At 44.3% G+C, this 19,327-nt stretch overlaps 1 protein-coding gene across 2 annotated transcripts in view; it reads left to right on the top strand.

Moving 5' to 3' along the window:
* Positions 1-19,327, top strand: part of Enpp6 (ectonucleotide pyrophosphatase/phosphodiesterase 6) — a 107,302-nt gene that overhangs the window by 71,547 nt on the left and 16,428 nt on the right. For both annotated transcript variants that reach the window (XM_040294294.2, XM_005329226.3), the window contains 3 exons: positions 7,182-7,323; positions 8,096-8,275; positions 11,765-11,902. In XM_040294294.2, coding sequence (XP_040150228.2) covers positions 7,182-7,323; positions 8,096-8,275; positions 11,765-11,902 — 460 coding nt within the window. The remainder of the gene's footprint in view (positions 1-7,181; positions 7,324-8,095; positions 8,276-11,764; positions 11,903-19,327) is intronic.

Raw genomic sequence — 19,327 nt, 5'->3', positions numbered from 1 at the left:
CAAAAGGACCTAACAAAAACAATTGTGGAGGAAGAAAAGTTTCAGAGGTCTCAGTCCATAGAAAGCTGGCTCCATTCTTCAAGACTTGAGATGAGACAGAGCACAATGGAGGGAGAGTGTGGCAGAGGGAAGCAGCTCACATGATGATCAGAAAGCAGAGAAAGAGATCTCCACTTGCCAGATGCAAACATATACCCCAAAGCCACACACCCCAATGCCCCACCTCCTCCTGCCTCCAACTACCACTCAATTAATCCCATCAGGAGGTTAATGCACTGATTGGGTTAAGGCTCCAATAACCCAATCATTTCTCCTCTGAACCTTCTTGCATTGTCTTACATGTGAGCTTTTGGGGGACACCTCACATCCAAACCATAACATTTATCCTTCCATCAGAAAGCCCTGAGTAGAGGAATATGTCTAAACCACCACAGCTCAACTCTTGATGTCTGTTCAATGCTAACTCAAATTTCTAACTATAATTTGGAGAATACTTAAGAATTTTCGCACCTAAGTGTCCAAACATACTCCACGTTATTCCAGGTCAGTCCTGCTCATACAGTGTCGATGTCCATTTTGCAGAGAGAATGGGACACAGGATAGGTAGGTAGGCTTTGAGAGAAGAAAGAAAAGCTGTTAAGATCTTGAACATGGAGTCCTACCCAGGGCCATTTCAGCAGAGGGTCAAGAATCTGCCATGTCTGTGCAGGAAGCAGCAACTCTTCACCCTGTTTCACCTGGGCGTTGCCCTCCATGCTCAGAAGCTCTGTTTATCCCAGTAGTATCCTTGTGAGATGCTCCCTTTGAACTTAGACAACTTTTTAGCACAGAGGAAAGGGGAAGGGGAATAAGTTGACATTTTTAATATCCATTTGCTAGCATTGAGTCCAAAGGCTTTACTTCCATTATCCCGTTTTGTTCTCATCCACCATATTATATAGGTGTTGTTCTCCCCTCTTACAAAAGAGGCCACCCACTTGGAAGGTTAAACCCTCTGCCTTGGATCTCACATGCTATGAGGTGTGTGACTGAGCACACAGCTCTTTCCACAGGGGCTTAGGACTATCTCCTGGGGCCTCTCCCTCCATCCTCCAACCCTGTCTACACCTGCATCTGTAAGATGCCCTGAAACAGAGTCATACAAGTAAAGAATCACCTCTTTGCCTCTTTGGGGCCATCTTGGGCCTCGGGCCCTGGCAAGGCCCAAGTGGAGCAGGGCCTTTTGCAGTCTGTTTAGCACTCTATGCACTCAGCAGCATGTAGCCCTGGCGACTGGTGGCCTGCCATTACACATTGGGACTCAGCACGCAGCACCCCTGCACACACAGTCACCTCGCCTGCCAAAAAAAGAAAGCAGCCTGTGATCCCCATCCTTTAATCCATCCTCCTGGAAGTTCTGTTGGCAAGATATTCATGGTTCAGTTGGCAGAAAAAGGTGCACCATGCTAAAGTCGAAATAAGCCCTCAATAATTCATGGGGTGGGCGGAGGAGTGAGGGGAGATGGCCACAGTGAGCCTTGGCTGCATGTAGGGGCCAGGCAGCCACTTCCAGGCTGATCCTGGCACACTGATCGCACAGCCTCACCAAAGGGTCGGTCAGGAAACAACTGGCTACGGGAATGGTGGCCACAGCTGATGTCCCTGCAGGCTCCAGCCTATTGCCAACGTTTCCAAAGGAGTTCCTCCAGGATCCCAGCACCTCAGTGGCTGCTGGTGTGAATCAAATAGATGAATGATAAGAGAGTTCATCCCTGAGGCCACAAGGAAGCTGGCTCAAATGTCCTGGCCTGGGTCCCTCCTCTCTGGACTGAGAATGAAGGGGCAAGAACGCAGAGGGAGGCCCAGGCTGGACAGAGACTCTGTTCTCCACCCTGTTCAGCCAACATACCTAGAAAAAGGAGTCTGATACATCTGGAAGGAAGAGAAATGGGGGGCATTTCTTTCCCCTTCCCTCCCTTTTGCAGTGCTTCATCCACTTGATGAATATCAGCTCATTTAATACCCAATTGAGGTATTGGGTAGGCTTTTCAGATGGGGAAACTGAGGCTTAGTGATGTTTTACCATTCACCTGAGAACTTCTAGTTGGTGAACCCAGATGTGTGCCATTTCAGTACCCCCATCAAAAGGTAATTTTTGCCAAGTGCAGTGGTGCATACTGTAATCCCCGTGGCTTAGGAGTCTGAGGCAGGGGGATGGCAAGTTCAAAACCAGCCTCAGCAATTTAGTGAGGTCCTAAGCAACTTAGCAAGACCCTGTCTCTAGATAAAATATAAAAAGGGCTGAGGATGTGGTTCAGTGGTTCAGTGCCCCTGGGTTCAATCCCCAGTACAAAAAAAAAGAAAAAGTAATTTTTCAAAATTAAACATTGCCACATGGGCTCACTTGAACCCTGGCCTAATTCACTGGAATTAGGCCAGGGTTCAAGTTAATTTGCCTGACGGAGTCAGGTGGCTGACAAGGCTGGTAAGAAAGAGAACAAGAGAAACAGATACACAGTTGAAGACAAAGGATGGTGGGATATGATTATTGTTGGAAGCAGAAATGCTTAATAACACAGAAGATGATAAAACTATAATTAGGGGGGACTGCTTTCTATATCAGAACAAAATCACTTTCATCTGATCAGTTTCCTACCAGTCCAAGGCTAAATTGACACAATCTGAATGTTAATCAGTAGTTAAATCTGATTCTCAAGCAAGCTCATTGGTAGTTCTCTAACATGATACTAAAGAGATAGGTAGCCATTTTGGAAATCTGATTTCCAAATTTTGAATCATTTTCCTTAACACTCAATAACTAAACATTTCTGTAAATTGCTTTCACTTCTCTCTCCCTATTTTTTTCCCCTCTTTCTCAACCACTTCAGTAAGGAAGATAGACGTGATATTTTGAACTTCTACGTTGCAAACACATTTGGACAGAATCCCAAGGTGATGGGAAACATAGGTGTCCCTGAAACCCCAGGGCTAAGAGCCCCTCATGGCTTTCAGGGAACTGGGCTGATGGCCACATGTCCTTCTGGCATAGTTCCTGGACCTTAGAGCTGTAAATGGCCCAGAGCAGACCTGCAGGCGTTTCCACCCATCTCTCTTCACCCAACCAATCTGTTACAAATGAGCTGACCTGTGATGGAGACCAGACCCATGTGGAAAACAGCTGGCTACTAAGAATTTATCTGCTCAGCTCCAAACAGGCAAGAGCTCTCCGCCCTTGGAGACTGAGGTCCCTAATGAATCAATGAAACTTGAACATAGAAACCTTTCACATGTGTAATCCCTGAATTGCAAGCATCCCAAATCAAGTGTTCCTGGCAGCTGGGGTTGACAGCTTTCTGACACAGAGCCATCAGGTAAATTGTGATACTTACTAGCTTTCTGATGGCATGGAGATTTATGAATATGGTAAATAGCCTTTGAGAAGCCAGCCCAGGGACTGCTACACTAAGGCAAATTGTTAAAATGAAGAGAACTAGAAGTTTTTCTCTGAACCTTAATGGCACAGTAAACCTTGTTTGCAAAAGTTACTAATGGTAATAAGTCACTACTGAATTAAATATGATTTTCCTGTGCATAAGCCCCATGCTGGATGAAATGTAGACACCTAACTGATGATTCCCTGGGTGAATCAGCACGTGTGGAATGCTCAAGATGCAAATGCAGAAAGCAAACAAATGCTTATCTGCAGGACAGATTTTATGGAAACCCCCACTTTGTTAAAATAGTGGTGGAGGAAGGGCCCTCAACCCTATCAGTCCAATGAACATGGGCCTCAAACAAATTTCAGCATATGGACAAAAATGCCATTCCCCAGTACAGACTTTTACCCACCACCTACATGCTGCATGGTGGGACCCTAAACTGACTTTTTGTACTCAACTGCGTACAGAGGCAGAGAGAGTTTGGATTAGTCATTCACACATTGGCAAGTATGAATAATGAGAATACCATTTGCAAGAAACACCCAAATAATAAGCCTAACCCCACGCCCATTGTGGAGGAGGGTGGTAATGGGGTTTATTAATGAGAGCCCCGTTTGTTTTGTTCTAAAAAGAGAAAAGAACATTTCTCCAGGCATTTTACTTAACTTGAAACCAATGCATCCTCAAAACCTTTAATAAAATATATCCCAGAGTACCCAGGAGAATATTACAGCAACAATAAAGAGTGCATCATCTATTGAAGGAAGATACCAGGCAGGACATACTTGGGAATTTGCTCCCGGATTTAGAGGGTGGAGTAGAGGTAGATGTCCAAAGGCCCAGTTTGCTGGAATTAAAAGCATCTGACTTTGGAGGTGGAAGATTTGCATTTCCTGTTCTAGAGGCATCTTAGAGATCTGTGAGGCCTTCCATAACTTCTAGAACCTGCTCGGCCCATTTCTTCATCTATACAATCTGTAAATACCTTTCCATAAGAATGCTTTTCACTGCATCTTGGATTTTGGAGGCATGGTCAATCCATAGACACCGAGCGCTGTGCATTGAGAGGCCAAGTGACACAATTTCACTGTGAGGCCCAGCTTTCTAGGGTTGGTGGCAAGAGCCATTTCCAAAAGACCACGTGGGCTCAGCAAATGTTTCCTCGTTGGTGTGGGATGTTGAGTTCTTTCTGAGCATTCTGTGGTTGTATTCTGGGGATCTGAGTTTGATGCCTGGCTCTATCTCTTACTAGCTTTGGGATGCAGGTGACTATGAACTCTCCAATCCTGTTTAGGGTTGTTCTGAGGATTCCACGAGGCAAAGTATGTCAAGGACCACAGCATAGTGTCTGAGCAGAGTTGCTCCCATTTATTGAGCGCTTACTGTTACACATTTGAATGACCAGTTCCAGAGTTCCTACTGTTTGCCAAATGCTAGGCAAGAGGTGAGACACAAAGGAGAATGAGTCATCATGCTTAGAGTGAAGGATCTTGACAATTTAGAGAGAGAAGAGGACACATAAAAGGGCAAGTACAGCACAGTATGGAATTCATCGCCTAAAAGTGAATTGAGGGTACCCTGGGAACACACAGGAAAGGGCCCCCCAAGCTCACCTCAGGAGGAGGCCACATGTCCTCTAGATCCGAAGGAGGAGCAGTGCTGTTTGACTGTGGTCAGGCAAACCTGGACTTCTGTGACACTGTTTCCCTCCCCGTGAATGGCAAAGCCCAAGGCCCAGCAGGCTCTGAGGATAGGTTCTGTCACTCCCTCTGTTCCAAGTGTTGGGGAAGGCAAATCAGGGAAAGCACAACACCTGTGTGCATGTGTGTGAGTGTGTGTGTGTGTGTGGGGGGGTGTTTAAAAGTTTCCCAAGAAATAAGCAAAGAGTATTCATTATTACCTCTTGTAAATTACGAGCAGAAAATCAGCTCTAATTTCTTTCCCATTGCTTCACCTTTTATCAGTATTTATTTATTTATTTTTTTGTACCAGGGATTGAACTCAGGGGCACTCGACCACTGAGCCACATCCCCAACCCTATTTTGTATTTTATTTAGAGACAGGGTCTCACTGAGTTGCTTAGTGTGTCTCTGTTGCTGAGGCTGGCTTTGAACCCTCCATCCTCCTGCCTCAGCCTCCTGAGCTGCTGGGATTACAGGTGTGAGCCACCACACCTGGTCTTTTGTCAGTTCTCACTACCACCATTATCATCATCATCATAGTCATCATCATCATTGCTCTGTTCTATTTAAAGCAGTGTATTGGGGTGGGAGATAGGGCCAAGCCAGAGGCTGGGGTATGGAGTCTCAGTGGAAAGTCTCAGTGGAAGGAGGGAGCGTCCATCCTGGAGTCTTCCTCTTTCTTCCTCACTCCCCCACCTCCCACTTCCATTTGTATTTCTAACTTCCAGTCATTCTTGGCCCACCATTGACTCAGGGTTCACTATCTTGGATTTTAACCATGGGTGCTCCAGCCAAGAGGGAAAAGAATCTGGGGGACCATGAAAATGTGGTTACTGTGTCCTCCTTGGAGCTGACCTTTCATGTATCCCAGAGAACAAGCATCCTGGGTGTGTCTGCTGATGCCAGACGCTGAGGACTCACCTGTCTGCATCCCCCAAGGTTGCTGTGGTAATATCACTCTTACTCTTGCCAGTCAGTCACACCCACTAGCAAGGGTTTTATTTGGAGACTTCTTTAGAGGTTTGCAATAGTTGAAGGTAGTTATTTAAACTATTGCTTCCAGTGTTTCTGACCTTCCAATGACAGCAGGTGGTGAGGGTGAGCTGTAAGGACTGTTCTCTGCCTGCTACCACATCTTCCAGCTTTTTAGGATGTGATGATGAGCGATATCATATGCCTGGGACATGAGGTGAACAGTGGACATGCTCTCTGACTTTTGTCACCAAAGTCTCAAGACTTTCAAGTCTTCCCAGCTGTCCCTCTCCTAGGTCTATACCAAAGGACTTAAAAAAAACAGCATACTCAGGGACACAGCCACATCAATGTTTATAGCAGCACAATTCACAATAGCTAAACTGTGGAGCCAACCTAGGTGCCTTCAGTAGATGAACAGATAAAAAAAATGTGGTATATATTCACAATGGAATATTACTCAGCAATAAAAGAGAATAAAATCATGACATTTGCAGGTAAATGGATGGATTTAGAGAAGATAATGCTAAGAGAAGTTAGCCAATCCCCAAAAACCAAATGCTGATTTTTATATATATATATATATATATATATATATATATATATATATATATATATATATATATATATGAAGGCTGATACATAGTGGGATAGGGAGTGGGAGCATGGGAGGAATAGATGAACTCTAGATAGGGCAGAGGGGTGGGAGGGGAAGGGAGGGGTCATGGGGTTATTCATGATGGTGGAATGTGATGATCACTATTACCCAAAGTACAGGTATGAAGACACGAATTGATGTGAATATACTTTGTACCAGAGATATGAAAAATTGTGCTCTATATGTGTAATAAGAGTTGTAATGCATTCTGCTGTCATATATAAATAAAAAATTACATTAAAAAATGCAAAGTTTTAAAAAAAAGACTGTTCAACTTTCGAGTCTTGGTTGGGTCTTCTTCTGCCTTGCTCATTTTGAGGTCTGGGCTTTGCCTGACCCACAGGGCAGGGTTTTGGAGGTGCCAACACCTTCCCAGAGGGGTGTTATGAGGGGGCAGCCGGCAGTGGCCGCCCTCCCTCACCTGTGCCTCTCTTGCCCCGTTCTCTCCAGGAGCGGCCGAGCCGACCTGGCAGCCATATACCACGAGCGCATCGATGTGGAAGGCCACCACTATGGTCCTTCATCGCCTCAGAGGAAAGACGCCCTCAAGGCTGTGGACACCGTCCTGAAGTACATGATCCTGTGGATCCAGGTGACTTAAAGCAGGGACAGCTGGCCAGTGGGGTTGAAGTGACCAGGATGAGCATTATCACCTGGCTGGCTTGGCCAGAGAGCTGGCCCTGTTCTTCAGAACCTGCACGCAGGTGGCAACCAGCCTGGCGGGGACACGGGAGCCACACCTGGGTTCAAAACACCTGTTTTGTTTTCCTTCTTGTTTGTTTTTGGTTTTCTTTCCTTTCCATTTTTTAAAAATATCTGTAATGTGAGCAGATGATTATTCTCAGATTACCACGCGAGTTCGTTGAAAGAGTGAGTCAAAATAAAAACAGTGTCTACCTTAAAAAGCCAGAAGTCTGTGCTTACTTTTCAGCATGTATTTGGATGGGGGCTGTGCTCTCCTGTCCTGTCCACTAAAGTGTTCTGCCATGATGTTGAACTGCGTCTCATCAGGATAAACCGGTGGATGAGGAAATTTGGAATTGAGGAAATATCCCTTTTCCTACAAATTATAGTTTGTTTATTTGTTTGTTGTCCTGGAGATGGAATAGGAACTCTCCACTACTGAACTACGTCCTCAGCAGTAAAAAAAAAATTAACATTTTAAATTTTGAGACAGGGTCTCACTAAGTTCCCGAGGCTGGCCTCACACTTGTGATCCTCCTGCTTCAGCCTCCTGAGTTGCTGCGGTTACAGGCATGTGCCACTGCACCCAGCTAATTTGTAGTTTAAAAGCCTCTACATGAGACTTGTGTGTGTAAGAGCCTCTCTAGGTGCTGTGGTGACTGCCTTTGCCCACCCCACAGGAGCGGGGCCTGCAGGACGACCTGAATGTCATCATTTTCTCAGATCATGGAATGACGGACATCTTCTGGATGGACAAAGTGATTGAGCTGAGCGAGTACATCAGCCTGAATGACCTGCAGCAAGTGAAGGACCGGGGGCCTGTTGTGAGCTTGTGGCCCGCCCCTGGGAAGCACTCTGAGGCAAGCAATACCGTCATGGGGGAAGGGGTGGCAGATGCATCCTAATTTTCCCCAAGGTGCTTTATCTTCTCCCATAATTTTTTTAATTTAATTTTTTTTTGGGGGGGGGTACAGGGGATTAACCCAGGAGCGCTTAACCACTGAGCCTCATCCCAAGCCCTTTTTTGAGATGGGGTCTTGCTAAGTTGCTTCGGTCCTTGCTAAATTGCTGAGACTGGCATTGAATTTGCTTTTTTTTTTTTTTTTTTTTGGTGATGCTGGGGATTGAACCCAGGGCCTTGTGTATGTGAGGCAAGCACTCTACCGACTGAGCTATGTCCCCAGTCCTCTCCTACAGTTTTAATGTTGAAATATATTTTAGCATTAGGTGCTTAGGCTGTGAAGGAAGGTGACCTAGTTTGTCATTCACTCACCAAGTGACCAAGTGGTTCATTTTCCCTGGCTCTATCCTTCTCTAGAATGGTATCTACCCCAGTGGTTTCTCTGTAATGATATCTACTTTATAAAAGTCAAATAAATTCAAGGATGTGCAGTACTCAGCAGGCGACCAGCACACGTGAGCAAGCCCTGATTAAGGCTATTTTATTATTGGCTAAAAAGCATTATTTCTTAGGTAAATAAGGGGACTCTCTGAGGCAGACAGAATGCTTTTCCTCTGGGAAGAAGCTGTTTTCAGCAGGGAACTGGAGATATGAACGTGCTGAACCACAGAGGGAGGACCCGTGTGCACAGGATCGGGTATCTATCTCAGAGCCACAGCCCTGTCCAAATGCTAGCTCTACCATCATCTGAGCACCAGGCAAAACACTTACCCAGGCTCTCTGTTGCTTTTCTGTATGTCGACGTGACAACATCATTACAGTTGTCCCTCGCTACTACTGAGAGTGCATGGGAGCTCACGGAAGTGTGCTGGCCCCTTGCAACGATGCTGCATGGGTCTCTTATTATGATCACTGCCTAAGTTGAATGTCCTTGAGGGGGGTTGAGTCTCCACAGTGTGCAGATGGGGGACAAGGCTCTGCCACTACCTTCCTGGAAAACCTTGAGGTGATTAGACCTTGAGTACCATTTTCTCAAAACAATAATTGTGGATGGAAGTAGGTGGGAAGCCATTTAGAGAAAATGGAGAAGTGTCACCTTTGACTTAGCACTTGACTCTCCAGCTGCTGGTATCTCCCAGTGCAGGCTAGGGAGCTTCTGCCCAGGCCCAGATAACACTGATCAGGACCAGGAAGAAGCTGTCTTTCTCCGGGAAGGTGAGGCCACTGCTGGTTGAGGTTGTCAACCACCGTAGGGAGCCAGGAAGAGGCCCTGGGGCCAGTGGCTCCATCCATCTTGTGGCACGAGGCTATTAGTGCTGAATACTTAGTCTCATTGGAGGAGACAGTTGGCAACAATGTCAGGACTCCCCAGACTCATGCCATTTCCCTGTCCCCAGGGTGTGGGGGGTGCTCCTCTCTTCTCAGGCTCTGTGGTCATGAATTCCCTAAATATGCCATTGAAAAGGGTATTTTTCACATGGGCAGGTTCTAGAGAAGGAGTTCTGTTTTCTTGGTGAGGAAGATCATCTTTGTCTCCAATTGGCACTTAGGAGCGTGCTGTCTCCACAACACTCAGCACCAGCAGCCTACAAGCTGGGAAGAGCTTTGTCGAATGTGATGTTTAAGTCAAGTGACCTTTAGTCGGCAAGCAGTCTATAGCAGTCGGTAGATTGCTCAAAAGTGGGGGCCGTGTTTGGGTGACAGTTTGTCAGGTGACCGGCACAAGAGTTTGCAAGGCCTCTTGTGTGTCTCCAGATTTTCATTTACTCCAAATCCTTCTGCATGTGAATCCTACTTTCCTGAAGAACTCTGGGTTTTCTTAAGTATCATAGCTTAACTTGTGGGCTCATCAGAAACCCTCTGCTAAACATCCTAAAGACTAATTCTTTTTCACACTTGAGTTGATAAACTCAATTTTATATTCAGCAATACAGAGGAATGTATGCCCGGTTTGGCTAAAGACCAGCAAGTCAACATCAGCCAGTTGATTTTAATGTTAACTATAAATATTTAAGCTGCTGCTAAATATTGAACAGATGTGCCAAGTTTATGTTTTTGTTATGAAATCATTGATGTAGTTAACAAGCAATTACTAGTATTTTTTATTTTTTTATTTATATAGGACAGTGGAATGCATCATGATTCTTATTACACATATAGAGCACCATTTTTCTTATCTCTGGTTGTATACACAGTATATTCACACCAATTTGTGTCTTCCTACTTGTACTTTGGATAATAATGATCATCACATTCCACCATCATGAATAACTCCATGCCCCCTCCCTTTCCCTCCCACCCCTCTGCCCTATCTAGAGTTCATCTATTCCTCCCATCCTTTCCCTCCCTACCCCACTATGAGTCAGCCTCCTTATATCAGAGAAAACATTTGGCATTTGGTTTTTTTGGGATTGCCTAACTTCACTTAGCTTTATATTCTCTAACTTCATCCATTTACCTGCAAATGCCATGATTTTATTATCTTTTATTGCTGAGTAAAATTCCATTGTGTATATATGCTACATTTTTTAATCCATTCATCTATTGAAGGGCATCTAGGTTGATTCCACAGTTTAGCTTAACTACTAGTACTTTTAAGATTCATGCTCCCTAGGTCAGGTTAAAGAGCACATGCTTTTCCTTTGATCTTTAGGGTATTTAACATTAAACAAGATAATTTCTAATTTGTCTTTCAATTTTATTGTACAAAATTTTGACATCAATAAATTTTTGCAAAGTGCTCATTAGTTGTTGAGTGTATACAAAAGGATTATCATAATGTGTACAACACACAAAGAATGATATTGTAACAGCTTCCTTATATTCACTGAATATTTAAGAAGTACAACATTACCCTTATTGGTGACATCACTTTCATGTCCTTCTGAAACCCATCACCTTTTCTAGTCTCTCAGAAGAAATCACTTTCCTAAATTTTAAGTTACCATTTTTGCGATTCTCTTTATAGTTTTGCCGTATGTATTGTTTGTTTTTATAGGTTACTTGAACTTTATGTAATAAGAATGGTATTGCCTGTATTTTTCTGCAACTTGCATAATTTCCCTCAAACTGAGATCCCTTTTTGTTTGTAGCAGTATTCCCTTCATCTGTGTAGAATTCTACCACAAACCTCTGCGGTCTTTCTTTATCCCTTCCACTGTGGCTGGGCATCTGGGCTCTTCTGTAGGTTTATAGGTCCAGGCACATGAGGGTTTATCTATCCCTAGGGATGAACTTCTTAGGTCAGAGGGGACATGGATCTTCAGCCTTACTAGATAAGGTCAGCCTATTTTGAAAGCTACATAAAACCCTCTCATTTTTACATAGTCAAATCTACCAGATGTTTGGTAATATCTCTGCTTGGCCTTTAAAAGAGTCCCCCATTCCATAGATGCAATATATTGAAGAAAGAGAATGCAAAACTGGTTGTTCTCTGTTTTCTTTGCAGATATATGACAAACTGAGCCAAGTGGAACACATGACCGTGTATGAGAAGGAAGCCATACCAAACAGGTTCTATTACAAGAGAGGGAAGTTTGTCTCTCCTTTGACTTTAGTGGCCGATGAAGGGTGGTTCATAGCAGAGGTAATTATAAAACACACCCCACTTTGTTCGTGCTACAAATTCTGCTCTGACACATAAGAGGTGCCTCCACCGAGGTATCGTTCCTGGCATTCTTTCCTTCCTCGGGGAATCAAAAGCCTCCATTAGGTGACTTTGTGGACACAAACTGCAGATGCAAACCCAGGGTCACGGTTTAGACTCCCTGGCTCCAGCATTGCTGGCGTTCAACAAACAGGCCTTAACTCAATTATTGCCGCTTGCCACGTCACCTGTTCTGTTTAAAGCGGAACAATTACTGTGAACCCAAGCAATCGCTTTGGGGCAGTAGAAAGCGGAGAGAAGCTCATTGCTTTCACCTTTAAGAGAAATGTTTGGCAGACGGGACTGTGCAGAGCCAGGTCCCCCAGATGCCAGCTTGATTTCACAGGGATGAGCTTGTATTTTTGGCTCCAACCCTAGTCGCCTGGTGCCTGAATGACCCCAACAGCCTCTTCCCGGTCTGCCCGACTCCGGGCTCACCAAGGTCTCACATCAGCTTATGCTGTGGGGACCTGACCTTCAGGGGAATCTGAGGACACATCGTGTTCAGGATCAATTCCTGAAGAGGACTTGGGTTATTTTAGATATGAAGTTGATGGCGGGTTGCATTTAGATCAGATGACACCGTGGAAAAGAGTCCCATGAGAGTGGTTGTTGAGACCCATGATGATGAGACCTGAGACTGGAAATAACCCAGAAGAGGGGGAGACAGAGCAGGGGGTGACCAGGGGAAAAATATGGACTGGGTGAGTGGAAGTCCAGAGGCCTGTGGGTGGAAAAATGGGGGATCTGGGACATGAACTTCAATTATTCAGGACCAAGTCTCTCTCCTGTGCTGGCAGGTAAAGAGGAGCCCCTGGTCCTGGAGGAACTGAGAACACAGCAGATCTCGATAGAAACTTTGGCCCCACAGTGCAGAGGCAACAGTGCCCCAGAGTGTCCCTTCCTATGCCAGGTGGTTTAGAAGGTCTCTAAGAGGGTTCCTGTGCCCACTAACACTGTCTCCCGAAGACCCAAAGCAGTTCTCCTCACTTTGTCTCACGGTTAGGAGTTCACCCGAAGGGAAGCTGTGGAGACCCCACATGGTCCTTTATGGTGGTTTCTAGGGCTGTGCATTTAACACGCATGCACTGGGCCACCTGGGTTGATGCCTGGAGTGTGACTTGATTGGTAAACAAGCGACCGAGCTCACTTTTGCAACTTCTTTTATTTTATAAAAATTCCAGTGGAGTTGCTTTGAATTTGAAAAGCAAATAAACCGTGAGGATCAGTTCACAGTTTGCTTCTACTCATGTCTTAACCTGAATATGTGAATCTATTGTTTACTTTCTCTTATTTAGTTGAAACCAAATACCCTGAAAGTTTATGGTAGAGAGGGAGACTGGAAGAAAGCAGGGTGACTTGGGCAGTTTGGTGGAAAACAGGATGAGGTAGGGGAGTGCAAAGCCAGAGCTTCCCGTGGAGATGCTGGACGACAGCAAGGTACCACTTACGTCCACGGGAACAGCTTTGGATCCCTCTGGTAGCAGTGGGGAGGGGCTGGTGGAGTGCTCTAGCTAGGAGTGGAAGTCCAGTGACCTGGTCATGGGAAAAAGGGAGGTTCCTTCTAGGTTGGCAAGGGTTGTCTGGGAAGTAACTATGGTCTCTCAGTAGCAGCTCGTCCAGCAAGAAGATGTAGATCTTTCCAATGAGTGACTAAAGCACCACAATGAGGGAGACCTAAGTGTATTGATTAAGATGCCCTTGGTTGTAAGTCATAGGCTGTTTGAATAATGGCTGAAGTAACAAAGATTTACTCTTTTGCTTAACTGAAAGTCTGGAGGTAGGCTATTCCAGGGTTGTTTAATTCCGACCCCGAGTTAACTTCATTACAATTCTTCTGATTTTCCTTTTAAGGCCACAAAATGGCTGCTGCAGCTCCAAGCATCACACTCCCTCAGAACATCACAAAGCAGGAAAGAAAGGGTGTAGCTTCTCTTTGCACATCTCCTACTTTTATCAGGGAGCAAAATAATAGACCCCAGAACCAGGGATAGAAGCAGGTTTTGTGGGTCTTTGAAAATGTTGGAATTTGTGTGAGGAGAACATTCTCTTTAAGAATACATTATGTATAGTTAAAATGCACTAACATTTTATATTAACATTAACTATACATAGTTATGAAGACAAAACTAGGTATAGGGACTTAGAAGAAGCTCACTCACCTGAGAGACTCTAATGCTTAAATTTCTTGAACTGCACTCAAAACAGAAGTTCAGAAACCACTAGCAACTTCCCTCCTCGGTCTTATCAGTCATCAATGGATAGTAGGGGTAGAAAATTTCTGCCCTGGGCCAGCTTTGGTTCTGGGTTCTGGAACTGTGCTGTGTTGCAGACCAGGTGGCCACAGTTACTAAACAAAAGAGAGGCAGAAGCTGGGGATTAGGCAGACATGGCCCCCAAAACAAAGAAGAGCAAAGAGGAGAGAAGAGTAGGAGCGACTGACCATCTCTCACATCCTGACCAGCCAAGGCCTCTCAGGACACCCTGCTTTCAGGACTCACCCCTGCAGGAAACTAGCAAATTACAATCTTCTGAGAGTGAGGCCATGTGATCATTGCACATATTATACGTTACTTTTCTATGTATTGCACACACACACACACACACACACACTCACACACACACACACATATTCATTTGAGTAAATAAAAACTAAGAGTCAGTCAGCAGGGGCTCCCCACAGCACAGAGGGGAACCTCTGGCAATGACTAGAGCAGCATTTAAATCATTATTCTCAAAAGGGAGCTTGGAGGTGATTGCAAAGATATGTGAAATAGAAAGTTAAAAAAAAAAAGAAATCAGAAGTAAGATAAGTGGTAGGATATGAGAAAACAAGATTCATCATGTATAATTAATTAAAAAAAAAGAAAATCAGATTTTCTCTCAAAGATTATTGTCAAATTGCTAATACAGAAACTCTCGATGATACTCACACTTTTAATTAGCAAAGATGAGTACCCGCTGTGCTTGGGTAAGTAGAATCTTTGCCTGACCCTCTGTGCAAAGTTTCAGTGACATGCACATAAAGCTATTTTACATTTTGCAGATAAAACTAGAGATCACTGATTTTTTAACTTTGGCCAATAATAACAAGATGATAATCTCTCACTTATTTCTCTCTCCCTCTGTCTCTGTCTCTCTCTCTCTCTCTCTCTCTCTCTCTCTCTCTCTCTCTCTATCTATCTATCTATCTATCTCTTTCTTCTTTTTTTAGTAACAGGGATTGAACCCAGAGTGCTTAACTACTGAGCCACATCACCAGTCCTTTTTATTTTGAGACTGTGTCTCACTAAGTTGCTTATAACCTCACTAAGTTGCTGAGGCTGGCTTTGAACTTGTGATCCTCGTGCCTCAGCCTCCCAAGCAGCTTGGATTACAGGCATGTGCCAGTTTGTCATAATCACCATCTTGAATTTAGTACCTTCTTGTTGCTTTTTAACTTTTCTTTGCAATGCTGGGAATTGAACTCAGGGCCTTATGCGTGCCAAGACAGCACTCTACCACTGAGCCACATCCCTACCCCCCTCCTGGCTACTTGCTGTAATTCTCTCAATGACTCTGCATTGTGGATATTGCTAGTTACCCTAATAACATATCACAACATAACATGAAATGGAATGCAACATGGCTCAGTGCTTCCTAGCAGCAAAGAAGAAAGTACAACCAGTGTCAGTAATGTCACTTACAGGGTCTGAAACATAGGAACACAGATGTTTCTCTGCAAAATCATGATTGCCCCTGAGTCCTAAGGGCAAGGTTGACCTCTTTTGGTCACTCCTTTTTCTATGTTAGTTTCCTAGATTGAAGCCTTAATCATTTAACTTCTCTTCTTGAATGTATGCCTTTCTATTTTTAAGACATCATATGCAAAAATTACAATTTCTGATTCTAATTTAATATGATATTGGGGATATTTATTTGTTTTCTGAAAATTCTTAAATGCCCAGCTCACAGTGGCATAGACCTGTAATCCCAGCAGCTGTGGAGGCTGAGGCAAGACGATTGCAAGTTCAGTCTCAGCAACTTAGTGAGGCCCTAAGCAACTTAGCAAGATACTGTCTTTAAATGAAATATTTAAAAGGGCTGGGGAAGTGGCTCAGTGGTTGAGAACCCCAGGGTTCAATCCTCAATACCCAAAAACAAAACACCACACACACACACACACACACACACACACACACACACACGCCCATTCTCGCCTTATTGGCTTAGACTTTGCTTCTGCACAGTTCTAGTGTTTATTATACTTTCTTGACTATGGTGAATTGAAAACTCTATTCTGTGTCCTTCTCTGTGCCAGGGCTGTCAATCTCTCACATTCCTATTTACAAAATTTGTCCCTAAATTGTACAGAATGTTGGGCAGAGGAGTGGGTTGTCACAATGTCTGTGGCTCTGCAGTTCCAGTGAGGACCAAATTCCCTGGACATAGGGGATAGTCAGGGACAGCATAGAAAAATGCAAAGTGCAGGAATACCACCGTAGTTTCCACAAACTCAAGCATCCTCTTCCATCCTCCTCCATGAAGGCCATGTGCCTAAACAATCATTTGTCTATCCAACTTGACAAATACGTGTTGAGTGTCCACTGCTTGGAATGCACAGCGCAAAGGTATAATTCCATACTGGGGGGGGGGGGTCTCCTGGGAGTCCCTGCCTGACTGATACAGCTTAGCCAAGGAGCCAAATATTAAATAAGTGTGCATGCCATTGCGGTACAGAAGTGTGCAATTACAAAATGTGTTGAGTGCTCAGTGTATAAAAGAGCACATGAAAGAGAGTATCTGCGAGAAGAGGGAACCTAATTTATGTGACAGGGCAGGAAGGCTTCTGTGAGAAAGAGACTTTGCAGCTGAAACTTGAAGGAGGATTTGAAGTTGACGGCCTGAAAGGGGTTGCTCTCCAGGCTGAGGAAGGGATACCACCATAGCTCATGGGAAAAGCAGAGATAACGAACTGAGTCTTTAGTTGTGAGTAGTTCCACAAAAATCCTTAGTTTTCTTACATTGACCCATTAATCGAAGTCTATCAATTTTATCTCATATATCTTTAATTAGTACTACCAGATGTTGTAAAATCATCTTTCTTTGTTAGGCCTGGACCATTAGAAACTTGAATGCACCTTCAACTTCCCTCAACAGGTTTTCGATGATGTCTGCATCAAGCTATCGCAGAGAGTAAATATATGGAGAAATTTTTATTTTCAACATATCCATCAACAACAGCAATAACAATAATTGCTATCTTTCTCACTGTCCACAAGCAACAAACCAGGATTTGAACCCGTGACGACTAAGTACTTAGTCCAGTTCTCCAGAGACCCTGCAAACATTTCCCCCAAATGGTCCATGTGTTTCTTTTTTTTTTTTTTAAGAATGAGAGAATTTTTAATATTTTATTTTTTAGTTTTCGGCGGACACAACATCTTTGTTTGTATGTGGTGCTGAAGATCGAACCCAGGCCAGGCAAGCGCACTACCGCTTGAGCCACATCCCCAGCCCTGGTCCATGTATTTCTGATCTCCTGTTGCATCAGACTCTCCCTGCTGTTTTCCTGTGGGGTCTAGAAGTGCATCTCAGCTTGTTCACACTACCAGAAACAGAAGTTCTAACACCACCCTTTATTTATTTATTTATTCCTGTTCATGTCACACTGCAGAAACCTTTAGAGTTGCTTGACAGCCCACTTTGCTTCCTCTTTGTCTTCCTGGTCCCAGGTCTCTTCTTTCTTATCATCATCATGGGTAATTTGCACATACTTAAATCAACATTCTCACGTTTGTGAAAATAATTCTTCCCATGCAAGACTTAAGTGTTGAGAGTTGAACGGTCAAGAAGGGTAACCCTGCTCTGCCGATATAACTTCAGTCAGCCCAACGAGTAATCAATAGCAATTCCGGGATGCCCTCTCCCTACCTCTGACCTGTCCTTCAAAGCCCAACTCAGATTCCATCTCTTCCTCCAAATGTCCATTGAGTCCCTGATTCAGTCCATCTTAGAATTTTCCTACGACTCTTAGTCACTCCATCTGGTGCTATTTGTCTACTTCTGGACTCCCCCCTTACAGGGTGGAAGTTCCTGGAGGACACAGCCTTGGATCTTGAGCTTGGCTTCTCCTCGTGGAACCTCATATACAGTAGAGTCTCTGTACATGTTGGTAGATTGAAGAGATGAATGAATATCAAGACAGTAAATTTTTGGTTACTATTGACAGGTTGTTCACTTTGTAGGTTTATAAATCAGTTACTGAGTATACAGAGAAAAAAGCTAAGTCAAGTCTTTAACTTGGGCTATTAGAAGCCCTGGAAGAGATTTTAACAGGGAAAAGGTGTTGAAACCACCAGTGGTAGTTCTTCTAGCTTCAGATGGCCTGATGCTGCAGCCTAAGAGCAGGACACATCAGCTCTCCTGGGTTTCCTAGCAGTTTTCAAGAGCTGATTTCTTTCTTTTCTTTTTCTAAATTGGCACATTAGAATTATACATAATAGTAGGATTCATTATGCCATATTTGTACATGCACATAATTTGATCAACCTCATTCCCCAATACCTTCCTCCAGGGCTAATTCTTGTGTGGCCTCTCCTGGGCAGTGTCCATCTCATGCCACTGAGCTCATAAACACAGGATGGGCCAGAGCCTGGTGGGAGACTGTGAACCATGGTGCTTCACTGTTGATCTTCTGGATTCCTATCTGGGTTAAAAGAAATGCAGCAAGTTGAGGCCCCAGCTTCTACAGGAGGCCAATGTTTTTCTCTGGAGGAAAGATTTATTTTGAAAACTGGCAAAGGATATGAAATGCCAGGCTCAATTCTAAAGCCTGTGGTTGAATTGCAGTTAGGCCTGGGCCCAAAATATTTGGGGAAATCAAGACAGTCTGGAAAGCATGGCTTCTGAGCTTTAGTGGCAGCTCGAGTGGTATTGTCCAGGCCCAACTAATTGAGCGTCAGGAAGTCAGATGGGGAGTGCTGGAGGCAGCTTGCTCTCTGGTGGTGATTAGGGTCGCCTGTGAAAGCTGTCTGGGAGCTCATGCATGCCCTCCTCCCCCTTGGCACACGTCAATGAATGCATCCTGTAAAAGAAGAAAAGAAAAAAGGACCCCCGCATCCACTTACTGCTTCTCTCCAGTACTTTGCTCTATTCTAACGACTTCTGCTGATTTTGGTCCCTGCTGATTTTGCTGTCTGATATTTTCCATGTCAAGGATCAAGCTGTTTGTGGTAAGGGGCTCTCCAGGGTCAGGCCAGGGGCCTGAGGCTGAGCAATTAAATTCAGTTTTAGAAAGACAGAGACAGGAAAACTGTTAGAGGGACATCTCTTGATAGTGGCATGGGGGCACTAAGGTTCTTAACCACCACGGCCAAGGGACTC

The sequence above is a fragment of the Ictidomys tridecemlineatus genome, chromosome 14, assembly GCF_052094955.1.
Source record: "Ictidomys tridecemlineatus isolate mIctTri1 chromosome 14, mIctTri1.hap1, whole genome shotgun sequence".
NCBI lineage: Eukaryota > Metazoa > Chordata > Mammalia > Rodentia > Sciuridae > Ictidomys > Ictidomys tridecemlineatus.
The sequence above is the reverse complement of the archived record's forward strand: the minus strand, read 5'-3'. Positions and strand labels throughout refer to the sequence as shown.